Below are 13490 nucleotides of genomic sequence, written 5' to 3' on the forward strand. Positions count from 1 at the left end.
ATATATAGGGATGCGGGATTGTCTGGAATCTGGCAATTTAATCATTATGGTGGGATACACTGGCTAACAATTTAAAAAAATGTATGTGCTGACATAGTTTACATGAATACATTATAATTTTGGAGACCATGTAGAAATTGTGTTGCAATTTCAAAACCTTCATTACTTGTTGTACTGATGCATGTGTTTCCTGAAGAGTTTGAGATATTTCACAGAGTAATGGGTGTGCAAAGATTCTAAGTAGGGGCTTAGTCCCCCTAAAAAGGTCTGATCCGAGGATCACACCTGCTGCTACTTCATACTTGTACTCCACTACACCTCAGAGGGAAATGTTGTAATGTTTACTGATCTACATTTATCTGACAGCTTTTGCTTTATTGCTTCAGCCTGGGCTTGTTACTGCAACAGCTCATTAATCGAATACAGTAAAAACTATTGAGGAAATATTTTCCTTTGACATTGATCCAGTATTAAATGAGATTGCTGCAGTCGGCAGCGGGAAAAACAAGTTACAAAGTAAGTTAATAGGACTATTGTGCAGCTTGTTATTATGTTCATAAAAATGCTAATTTCGCTACTGACAGACTCAGATTAATATTATAATTGTCTGACAACATTATGGAAAGGATTTCTAAGGAGGTTGACCTTTCTGTTAAAGATTAATATCCTTTTTTAAAACAAAGTCCGAAATTGCGTTCGCTAAACCCACCAGACTCCATGTAAATATTCACTGATTTTAGCATTGTAAAATATGGCATTCCCAAACCTTTCTGAGCAGCGCTTGCTCTGGCGGTCTTGAGCCTGCGTGTGTAGAGTGTGCGACTATAGACTATGTTTGGTCAATGTTTTCTTTCTTTCATTCCAATTTAGGGTTAGTCAGTCACAGTGAAAACCGGGGACATTTCCGGGGACCGGTCACCAAAACTGGGGACTGTCCCCGAAAACCATCAGGACCATCACCTGTTTACATAGTTTAATTTCCCCAAAACACCATATTTTTGTTGTCCCGCTATTGGTGCAGATCACGTTTTCACCCTGTGTGTTTGGGTCTCCGTTTTAGCAACAGAGTGAGACATCACACTTGCTTTAGCAACAGAGGGAGACAACCATGATTGTTTGATTGCTAACGTTAGCTCAAAACGCCATCCAACTAAAAACCTTGCCAACTTGTAGCCCGCAGTGAAGCAACTTTGTTAAGTAGGTACATTTTACTGTACTGCATCTTATGCTACTGGTTGCAAAGTGACGCGTGACTCATGCGCTATTCAAATCTCAGCAGATTTTGAACAGCTCACAGGAGATTGAAACCAGGAAACATTCAGAAAACTGTATCTCACTAAAAACAAAACAGCATGCAAAGTTTTTTTTCCAAGTTTGTATGGGTTTGGAATCCCCAGAGATATAAAATAACAGCCCAATCCCATTTTTAGTAATATGGGCATTTTAAGTCAGTGTTACAAGCTAACTGGAGATTTGAAAATATGACTACGTCTGAGTTTCCAATCAAGTCGCACACTGTAACTGTAGTTAAAAAAAAAATGTGTCTAAAAGGATAATATTAACATGGTGGGGGGCAACTTTCAATACACTGGGGGAAACCCTGGATAAAACAACAAGACTAGGCTTGGCAAGCTGCTCTGTGAAGCTATACATAAGGCAAAGCAGTGCTTTGAGCTAAATGCTAACATCAGCATGCTAACATAAAAATGCTGATATTTAGCAGGTATAATGTTTACCATGGTTACTGTATTAGTTTAGCATGTTAATAATAATAAACCTGATGGGAATGTCATTAGTTTGCCAGGTATTTGGTCAGAAACCAAGATATTTGACAAATTAAACATTTAAACTGATGATGGCGCTTGATGAAAGTCAGTAGAGACCAAAGTTATTACCATTTATCCCGAGGAGAACATGAATGTTTATCATTGTAATTTATCCAATAATTATAGAAATATTTCAGTCTGGACATCCATCGAGCCACAAAACAAGAGTAGTTCAAAAAAGTGTGTCAGGTAAATTATAAAACCACAGTGGGGCTAAAACTAAGAATTATTTTATTTGATAAATCTGTCCAATAATTTCTTGATTCATTGTTTTCTCTTAATCCAAGGTGACGCCTTCAAATGAATTATTTTGTCTACAGATATTTAATTCAAGGTTTTAGAAGACACAGGAAACAATAGCAGTATTTGTTTGTCAACTGACCAATCAATTGATCGACTAATCATTGCAGCACTAAACCAGAGACGTCATTTCCATCTGTGGCATGGCTGTTAGATGACAAAAAGTATAATGTGGTTGCCATGAATACTTTACTTGTCACATATTCTACTAGAAATACACACCGGATTCAAAATATGGTTTTAATGACTACTGAAAGCCATGCCTTTTAAGCAACTGAAGGTTGCCAGAAATACTTCCCTCCCGCTTTCCTTCACACTTTTCATTTCTCTTTCAAGGTCTCTTGATTGTTCCCGTCAAGCTCTAGAGATGCATTTGGTACAGCCGAATTAAAAAGGAGGCAATCATAAATAAAACCTTGTAAGGCTGGTTCCATAATGGGCTCTTTATGGGAGCATGGTTGTCTAGGGCTTCATTAGGCAGGAATGACACGTCTGCACCGCACTGAAACAGCGTTTTATTGTTGTCCTGATTGTAAAAGTGCACTCCATCTTCACGCTGAAGGCTAGTCTGACGCCACTCAAGTCAGGCTTTTCATTGAGAGTGAAAGGTAGAAGGCCCTGAATCGTTTCGAGATCTCCCAGTCTCAACGTACGGCAAACTTTAATGCCTTTTCCTATTACTAAACATAGTTGAATTGATTTCACATCAGGAATTGCTCTTAGTCTGCCTCTAAAAAAATATGAATGGGAAAATACATCAAAATGAACAATAAAACCAAAATGTGAGCCTGGTAAGTGTGAAGCATTAACTGAAAATAAAGGCATGGTAGTATGTCTGTGCCCATATTTGCTACTCAGTCCTGAGATTCATGTGTTCTCCAGCCACATCTACTTTGGAAGAACAGTTAATGATAATGGATAACTCTGCAGACTTGGACTGGCTTTCATTAAACAGGCAGGCAGGGAAATATGTCACAATCCTCATGTGAAATCCATTCTGCTTCACCACTGCGCTGCCATAGAGTAGCTACAGTGGTGTGAAAAAGTGTTTGCCCCCTTCCTCATTTCCTGTTCCTTTGCATGTTTGTCACACTTAAGTGTTTCGGAACATCAAACCAATTTAAACAATAGTCAAGGACAACACAAGTAAACACAAAATGCAATTTGTAAATGAAGGTGTTTATTATTAAAGGTGAAAAAAAATCCAAACCATCATGGCCCTGTGTGAAAAAGTGATTGCCCCCCTTGTTAAAACATACTATAACTGTGGTTGTCCACACCTGAGTTCAATTTCTCTAGCCACAACCAGGCCTGATTATTGCCACACCTGTTCACAATCAAGGCATCACTTAAATAGGAGCTGCTTGACACAGTAAGGTCCACCAGAAGAGCCTTAAAAGCTACACATCATGCCGAATCCCAAAGAAATTCAGGAACAATTGAGAAAGAAAGTAATTGAGATCTATCAGTCTGGAGAGGGTTATAAAGCCATTTCCAAAGCTTTGGGAATCCAGCGAACCACAGTGAGAGCCATTATCCACAAATGGCAAAGACATGGAACAGTGGTGAACCTTCCCAGGAGTGGCCGGCCGCCCAAAATTACCCCAAGAGCGCAGCGACGACTCATCCAAGAGGTCACAAAAGACCCCACAACAACGTCCAAAGAACTGCAAACCTCACTTGCCTCAGTTAAGGTCAGCGTTCATGCCTCCACCATCAGGAAAAGACTGGGCAAAAATGGCCTGCATGGCAGAGTTCCAAGGAGAAAACCCAAACAAACACATCTTGATGATCCCCAAGACTTTTGGGACAACATTCTGTGGACCGCTGCGACAAAAGTGGAACTCTTTGGAAGTTGTGTGTCCAAGTATATCTGGCGTAGAAGGAACACTGTATTTCATAAAAAGAACATTATACCAACAGTAAAATATGGTGGTGGTAGTGTGATGAGCTGGGGCTGTTTTGCTGCTTCAGGACCTGGAAGACTTGCAGTGATAAAAGGAACTATGAATTCTGCTGTCTACCAAGAGATCCTGAAGGAGAATGTCCGACCATCTGTCCGTGTACTCAAGCTGAAACAAACTTGGGTTCTGCAGCAGGACAACGATCCTTAACACACCAGCAAGTCCACCACCGAATGGCTGAAGAAAAACAAAATGAAGACTTTGAAGTGACCTAGCCAAAGTCCTGACCTGAATCCTATTGAAATGTTGTGGTATGACCTTAAAAAGGCCGTTTATGGTCGAAAACCCTCTAATGTAACTGAATTAGGACAATTCTGCAAAGATGAGTGGGCCAACATTCCTCCAGGACACTGTAAAAGCCTCATTGCACGTTATCGCAAACGTTTGGTTGCAGTTGTTGCTGCTAAGGGTGGCCCAACCAGTTATTAGGTTTAGGGGGCAATCACTTTTTCACACAGGGCCATGATGGTTTGGATTTTTTTTCACCTTTAATAATAAACACCTTCATTTACAAATTGCATTTTGTGTTTACTTGTGTTGTCCTTGACTATTGTTTAAATTGGTTTGATGTTCCGAAACACTTAAGTGTGACAAACATGCAAAGGAACAGGAAATGAGGAAGGGGGCAAACACTTTTTCACACCACTGTATTCTCCCTTCTCACATGACTAACGGCACTTTCTTTTCACGCTGACCTAACGAGGTCTGAAGAGGCAACGTTTGAAAATATTGAGATCTTCACAGCCACAGAGGACGTACCCATACAGGGAAAGGAATGCAAGATCATTCTCGTTAATTCTCTGTCTCCACTTCAAAGTGCAGAAATTATAGGGTTTGCAGATGAGGAAGAGACATACACTATAATATTCATGCAGAACCATAATTATGGGGGGAGGGGGGGTTATTGCAAAATGTTTTAGCTAAATGCTGAATGATGTGGCACTGCACAACAGGTAACTGGGAGCATTTGGTAAACAACATTACAGAGAATGAGTGTTGTGTTGTGTCTTAAATTGAAGTAATATAATATTCTGTTGCAGATTAAATTTAGATTATTACGCCAATTCCTACTTTGCAGTCACGTGATCACCATGGATACCTGGCGGGCAAGAAACGCAGAGAAAATGGTGACCAACAGTGGCCAGCCAGAGGAATGCCGCCTTGCAGATTTCCAATTCTAGGCCTTCAATCAATCAACTATTTAGACCATATGTCACCAAATGTTAAAATTAGATATCATGAAAAGATTAATATACTAGGAACTTGTGATCCGTACAGTAGACAGCAACTGCTAATATTTTCATTGCTTTGAAGCTGGCAAAGTCTCTACCAGACTTGGAGTTTGGAGATATTCACATCTATCTTACAGAGAATCCTTAAACCGCAAAACAAAATGACAGACTACAAAAGTATGGATAGCTATCTTTTTTCAAGAGTGGATGGGTTAACGATGCTGTCGTATGGGAAGTGAAAAACAGCAATTTCTTCATGATCAAAGCAAAAGTGAGTATTACTAGCTAGCTACCCGCCAACGTTTGCTAACGTTTCCTCCTACTGGTCCTGCTGTGTGCGTGCGTGTGTGGTATTTGTGAGTGTCTTAGTCTGTTACGTTTAGTTGTTTTGTAATTGGATGCACTGGCATGTCTTTTTCACCTCAAAACACAAACTCTTGTAAAGTAAAACTGGTGACATCCTGGCAAGATGATTATCTTACTATGTTTTGTTGCTAGGAGACTGATGTTCTTGCCCGCCAGGTAGTTGTGACGTCACGTGCAAAGTATGAATTGTTATTATTTTAGTATCACCCGCAGGATTGCATTAAGTGTCAGTCCGTTTCTTTTGCCCAAACTGAAAATGTTTATAAAAACAGGTGGAGGAGAAATGCCACATCAAAATGCATATTAATGAACATTTTCTATTACATGTAAGTTGCTCATTCATGCTAGTTGAGAGACACATTTCATTTAGCATTAAACTTAGTTTTTGTTTTGTGTTCTGAATGGAAAAATAATGTTGATGTTGACGGACACCATGCACCGCCACTCCTTCAGCTGTTTATGAGAAGTCATAAAGTCATAATTACACGACTCTGCAGAGCCGTCTGCTCTTCTTCTTCACTTAGGTAAAGTGACAAACAGCAATGAAAGCCGCGTCATGACATCCGCACATTCGGGTCCCTTGAAATATGACAGCTGCAGTTTATTGGAAAATAGGATTGTGGCCACTGAATTTGATGAATTAACTGTTTATTAGAACCCAGATGAGACAAGAAGCTAACGTTAGCAAACGCTGTGGTCCCTCTGCCTCCCCGCTGCAGGAGACTCTGTATTGCTCCAACACGCTGTATTAACGTTAGCTAGCTAGTTAGTGGGTTAACGTTAGCTACTGTTTTAAAACCGCTTTCCAGGTTAGTGAGGGTGCAACAAAAACCAACATGAAAAACTTAACTAGTAATGTTAACTCAGCATTTTGTTTTGTTGTTAAACTGCGTGTAAAATGAGTGGTGACGTTAAAAAACGGTTTCAGGTAACCTCCCTATGGTACCATCTATTTGCTGGATGGTTTCAAGGTAACAGTCGGTAGCTAACATTAGCAGAAAAGCCCGTTGACAGCCCCCCGCAGCAGCTGAAAAAATATTCCAGAGGAAACACTGGAAATGACAGTTGAGTTTTTCCACGGTTGAGGTGTTTAACTGTTTCAACGTTTTTTTTAAATGTACTAAATGCCACATTTTCCAAAAATTAATGAATAATCACATTAAATAATTTTGATTTCTATACTAACCAACAATAATCGTGATAAAGATTGTTTAGGGGCGAGCCGGGACAGTTGAAACCCTTTTTAATTAAAAATAATTTACAAAGCGGTCATATTGCACTGAAAGCTAATATTTTGTCAGTAGCAACCTACACCTGTCATCTGTCAAATACAGAAAAATGCATTTTCCGTAATGTTTCATCTGTCCCTCCTGGTCGAGACGAATGAAACGGCATGCAAATGAAACATAGAGTCTAAGCCATATGAACTTCCCAAAACTTTAATATTTTACTGTATATCATGGATGGTATTTCCAAAAGGTGTTATTTTAGATGGATTGTTGCAGGGCTATACGTCTTTGTAAATGTCTATTATCAACTAATTGCCGTCATCCTGAAGCTCGTATGAGGTAGTTATTGAAATATCATGCACTGTGGATGATTTGGCCATTTTTATAGCTAGAAGAGTAGGTTTTTCCATTTATATGGTTAAATGTTTCTATTGTGGAAAATGTCAATTCACTAGGTTTTTACATGGGTTATACCACTGCACATCCAAATACCGCCCCACAACCCGTCAATCTCCATAGGATAACATGGGAAAATTCAACTCCCCCTACCTGGTGGGTTAACATTCTGTATGTGTTGACCTAAGGAAGTCTGTCTATCATCATTGCACTCTGAGAAAACTGGAATGTTTCGTCCGTCCCAGGTTTCAATTGTGCCGGCTCTCCCCTACATGATCGAGCAGCCCTGCTGTATTATTAGCCGTCTTTCTGTACGTTTTTTTATGCACGTATTGAAAATGTGCAAGAAGACATCCACAAAATCCACATTTTCTACTACATGTAAGTTGTGCAATCATGCCCCCTTGCCTCGGGGGAATTTTCCTTCCTGGTGCAGTTTTATTTGGGACAGGTGTAAGATGGAACATCTGCTGTGAACCCAGAGGGATGGGTGCGCAATTTCACTTTTTTAAAGTCTGGATGGTGTTGATTAAATAGAATATTCAAGGAGAGGAAGTATCCTATCTTTTACCCAGAGACTCTGAAGAATGCTCCCCACCAAGAATTCAGAGTAACACAGGTTTGACAGACGAGTGTGAGAAATTGATCCATGTTGTTCTGTCCTTTTGACCCTCAAATGTCTTCCTATGACCTAATTTCACTGATATTTTTAGGGCTGAAAGGCTGGTTGGTGGGTGGGGTTAATCATTTAATAAAGAGGATTAAGAGCTTGGGGTCAGGTGATAAAAGTAATTATCAACGTGCTTTCTTCCCTAATAATATACCACAAATGCATGTGTGTGTGTGTGACCGTGGAGTCTGCCAATCTCACCTTTAGGGTCATCTCTGACCACCAGTAGACCATTTCGACACACCACCTTCCCCGTGGCTGCGTCCACAAACACCAGAGATGGGATACTAGTTACTTTGTATTTGTTCCACAGCTTCATCTGTGGAGAGAAAAAGACGAGGAGAGGTTGGAAAAAGAAAGAAAAAAAACCTTGATGGAAACTTGTTATTATTTATTTCAATTTCAGAGCTGGAAAACTATTTAACCCAGTCTAAAATCATGGCTTAAGTGCAGTTACGCAGAGCAGCGGGTTCACCTAAAATACTGCAGTTTAAACGAAACAAATGTAAACAGAGCACTATAGGTATTTTATAGGACAACTTCCCTCTCTGTTTAAAAGAGACTCGGGAGACTAGGAGGTAGAATGAGTGCAGTCAGCCCCGAGGTGAATTAGCAGAGGGTGAGAAGCACACTACTGCACTTTAAAAGAGGCTGAACAAGAGCAAACTCATGCTGTCCCCGCTGTGTCATGAATAATAGTAATAGCAAGTGTTGAGCACTGTGAATTATTGGAGCTTCTTGGATAGACAAGCCAAGCCTCTGTAGGCATTTATGAGCGCTTTTGGCCTTGAATTTAATCATAATAAATGAGTTGCTAAGAATATGGCCTCATAAAGTCAAAAAGGATCCTATATATCTTGAAATCTGTGCATGAACTGACACTATTTATAGAGTTCAGCAATCAGTGTGTTCCTTAACATCAAAGAGGAGATCAAGGATTTCACATATCTGAGACTCACTTTCCATATCAGAGAGAAGAGTCCTACACTGTGAATAGAAAATAGCCTGTGGCTTGTAAAGAGCGGCAATCGGCGCTGTGCAATGTTGCTGCTTCAGCAAGCGCAGAAGAACAAGAAGAGGATCCCTGGATGCATGTACGCCAAATCAGAAAATTCAGACAGGAGAGCAAAAGAGAGAAACATTTCCAGAAGACTATAGCGTCAGTGGGTCTGTCTTATTTGACTCATATTCTTCTGGTTCATTTCTATTGAATGTTGAGTTAAAATGCCTTACATGACTTTGCAGTATGTATAAAAAAACAAAACATAAAAAAAGTGATTTCATCTTTGCCAAAAAAACAAATTTAACACTGTATTCAGTCCAACATCTAAGTACCCGGTATTTGTGTTGTCTGGATGCTGAAGGAGTAGGACACATGAAGTAGTGCACACATGAACCATGACAAAACAAAACAAATTGGCAGTACCAAATAAAATTTGACCGTTTACATATGTGCGCGCATCATCATGTATACATTGTTTGTACTGGTGTTGTTATAAAATTGTATGATGTTTTTGTTGAGTTATTACACAATACGTTTTTAAAATGTATTGAACTGAATTTGAAAACAAAGTCAAAACTAAATAAAAACTAATAAAATGCAAAACTAACCTTTGTTTGGTACTGCCAGTTGGTTATGTCATGGTCAAACAAATTGTGGCAGAGAATCATATCAAGTCTGAGCAAAAACAATATTCATATTTTTCCCCAAATTGTGCAGGACTAGTGCACGGTAAGTGTTTTACTCCTATTGTGTGTCTCCTATTCGCACAAATATTGTCACACACTTGCCAGAGGTCAACTGATGGCCCTTTCTAACAGCAGGTCAGATGGTCCGTCCCATGGACAAGACAACCCGGAGCCTCCCGTCAATGTTGGTCTGGAAGTCCCTCAAAAGCAAACTTCAGTGTCTGCCACAGTCAACAGTTTTACCACACACTCCATGCTGCTCTTGGAAACTCAATCTCGGCTCACAAATTGAAGGGGTTTAGGGGCATTAACTGGGACTGTCTCCGAGAGCTAGCGTGCCTGACACTGAATCTGTGCAACTGCACCCATTTCACTCAGCCGCCTGCTGCAGTCATCCAGGGGCTGATGATGTGAGATTGAGAGCCGGATTTAGACGAAAGAGTGTGAGACGGCCACAAGAGAAAAGGAAAAAAAAGCAGAATGATAGTGTGATGTTTTCTGCACTTGCACTAAAATGTCATGATTTTGAAAACATGCAGGCACCATGCATCAAAATAAGAACCACACCACAGGTTAATGTACATCCTTGAAGATCTTTTAAAGTAAGTCCTGTGCTTTAATTATTTTATAAGTAGAAGAAGATAAGTACCAATGCTTTCTATGTCGTTCCAGTGTTCCAGATCAGCTGAGAGATCAGTGTAGCAACTTCAGAAACAGAACCCAATTCCTACCTCCTCTTTGCGGTGCCACTTATTTCCTGCATCGTTGAATTATGTCTGCCTGGTGATTTGGCTGCAGATCAGAGTAGCCCCTGATGCTAAGTCCTTCGAGGTTTTAGATATGCCTTTAGGATGAAAGGACCTCTATGATTAGAAAAGCTACAAGTCCTGGAGTCTGAAACGTCAAATGGATTTCAGTACCTCGAAAGAATTAATCGTGCATGGGGAAAAGGGGGTTTCTCACATTCGTCGCAGCCGAGTGTTAAGTTTCCATTGTAATCCAAACTCTTTCTCCAACACACCAAAGACAATGGCTCTCACAATAACAGCGTCTTCCTCGTTTTCTGAATAAAAAACATGAGGATCACATGCCACAGTGATCCAGTTTCCCCAAAACACTGTTTTATTGTCGAGAGCCTCAGGCTGTCTATTATAGCTGAGACAATGATTACAGAATGCGACATTGTACTAAAAAACACACAAATCATACTGTCAAATCTGCATTCATCCCTTGGCTTGAGAAAATACATCTGTCTTGTAAAATTGGTGTAAAGGATGTTTTTGTGATCTTGGTAGGTTTTAATAGTCTGTGACAGGACTCGTTTTGTTAGTCATTTCTTATGTGCTGCTGTATGTAAAACTGAGAAGATTAACTAATGAAATAGTTGGGGGAAGTACACTTAGTTGCTTTCTTGCTGAGAGTTCAGAGAAAGCCGTTACCACTCTCATTTGTACAACAAATATGAAGCTACAGCCAGCAGCCGGCTAGCTTAGCTTTTTGTATGTTTTAAACAGACGAGTTACAACACAGTAATTAATAAGCTTTAAAAGGTGCTAGTAGGTGGATTTTGTTACCTTTAGACAGAGCCAGGCTAGCTTTTACCCCGTCTCCAGTCTTTATGCTAAGCTAACCGGCTGCAGCTTCATTCCAAAAAACATTTGAAGATGTCACCTTGGAATGAAGGAAACTGTATAAGGACTGTTATTTTCCCTCATTTTCTTAACAAAAAGATCCATTAAGAACATATTTTGGCGGCTGTGGCTCAGTGGTAGAGTGGTTGCCTGCCAATCGGAAGGTTGGGGGTTCAATCCCTGGCCCTGCAGTCCCATGTCAAAGTGTCCTTGGGTAAGACACTGAACCCCTAGTTGCTGCGCATCGGAGTGTGAATGTGTGTGAGTGTATATCTGATGAGCAGGTGGCACCTTGTACGGCAGCCTCGGCCACAGTGTATGAATGTGTGTGAATGGTGAATGTTTCCTGTATGATGTAAAAGCGCTTTGAGTAGTTGTTAAGACTAGAAAAGCGCTATATAAATACAGCACATTTACATTTACATTTATTTTACAGATTAACCATGTAATCAGTTATTTGCACCCCGAACTGTTGTCTTTTCCAATTTATGAAATAATTATGTTGGAGAAATACGAAACATTCTGTCCAACGGAGCAGTCACTAGTTTATTTGCATGATGGCATGTTGCTATTCCCGGCTTTCTCTAAGAGCGCCTCTATTCATGATCAATATCAGATCAAGAGAATGTGTAACTATATAGCCGAGCAGAAGGCCGGGCTATAAAGTTACACACCGGTTTAAGGATGCCAATAACCTCTACAGAGAGCCCACGAGTGTTAAGACCCCAGGGAGAGCTGGAAATCCATACTAGCAATCCATTAACTCTCTTGGACATGCAAACATTAGGCTCACAATGCGCCTGGTGCTCATCATGCTAATTGGATCATGCATGGCTGCGGATCTATATCCAGAAGAAGAGCTGAAAATCAGCCCATGGTGGGGCCAGAAGATGAGCGTACATGGACGTAACAAGGTTGAAAATCGTATCTCCCCAGTGATCAAAGACAATGCTGATTCTTTTAAGATGTAGCTAAATTTCTTTTCATGGGATCATTGCCTATATGATGGCATATTGTGCCTGTATATTCTGGACTGCAAATGGGCAAGAAAAAAAAAAGGAGGGAAACCAACCCCGTCCAGAGAAATCCACAGTTCCATGTAAAATGTCATGCGTGGTGATCAATTTCATGCCTCTTTGCACTGTTGAACTTTATGGCAACATTCTGCTCTTTAAAAAAAAGGAGGTTAGCTTACGTAGAGAAGCCCCAACACATTTGAGGTCTCAGCGTTTGGAATCTGTACACATCTGCTTCCATTTTTGACCCCGTCACTTTTGAATCCCCTTCCAGCCTGCAGTCAAATTCAACCTCTGTCAGTAACTGGTGGATCTCTGCAGTGGCTCTGGTGTGGTGTGTGTGTGTGTGTCACCCCGTTGAGAGAACTAGAGTGGAAAAATGGCATCACAACGTGCCCAATCCACCTATCATTGTTCCAGTCCCATCTCCTCACAGATCTGCTTTCACTGGGCCAGTTAGGCCTGAAGCATCTGCTGGATGCTCCCATCGCTGCGTCCTTATAACAGTGCCTCTACAAAGGAAAGTCAGCCCATTACAACAGAGAACTGAGAGGTACCCTGCCGTGGTGCTTATAGCAGCACAGTCCTTTATCTATATTATATGTGGGACTAAACATGATAATCCAATTCTTATCTTGAAAAAAGGAGGGCTTTAACTAAATGTTCAAGCTATTCATTCCATTTCATCCACATAAACAACTTACAGTATCAACCATTTAAAACTGTTCACAGTGGATTTGTGGAATTTAATTTAACCTACGCAGGAATTCTCAATGGTATTTATTATCAGGCAAAAATGTTCCCCATATAATCCTTTATTCATGCCAAAAGGAATTCATTGGCACAGTTTCCAGCACAGTTTTGAGTAATGTTTTCCATTTTAGGGGCACAGATGAACTCATGTTCTATTTTGTTTGGATTTAAGTGTCCGGAAGAGGGGTTTTCTCAAATAAAATAAAATGTTTCAATTTGTCCGGGGAGATAACAATCAGGTGATCAATGGCTTCTTCCCATAGATGTTGGTTGTTAGTGTGCAAAGCAAGCCATTTGTCAGAAGACGGAAGCTTGTGTGTCCCCCTCCCACAAGACATGTTCAACAACAGCATTTGTCTTTGATGGGACCTTTATTGAGAGTGCCTGCAGGCGGGGGGGGGGGGGGGGGGGGGGGGGG

The 13490-nt window shown here is 40.5% G+C and overlaps 1 protein-coding gene across 2 annotated transcripts in view; it reads right to left on the bottom strand.

Moving 5' to 3' along the window:
* The window catches only part of nxn (nucleoredoxin), a 62591-nt gene that overhangs the window by 12135 nt on the left and 36966 nt on the right, over positions 1–13490 (bottom strand). For both annotated transcript variants that reach the window (XM_034867194.1, XM_034867196.1), the window contains exon 2: positions 8185–8302. In XM_034867194.1, the coding sequence (XP_034723085.1) occupies positions 8185–8302 (118 nt within the window). The remainder of the gene's footprint in view (positions 1–8184; positions 8303–13490) is intronic.

This window comes from Etheostoma cragini, chromosome 3 (assembly GCF_013103735.1).
Source record: "Etheostoma cragini isolate CJK2018 chromosome 3, CSU_Ecrag_1.0, whole genome shotgun sequence".
In the NCBI taxonomy this organism is placed as follows: Eukaryota; Metazoa; Chordata; class Actinopteri; order Perciformes; family Percidae; genus Etheostoma; species Etheostoma cragini.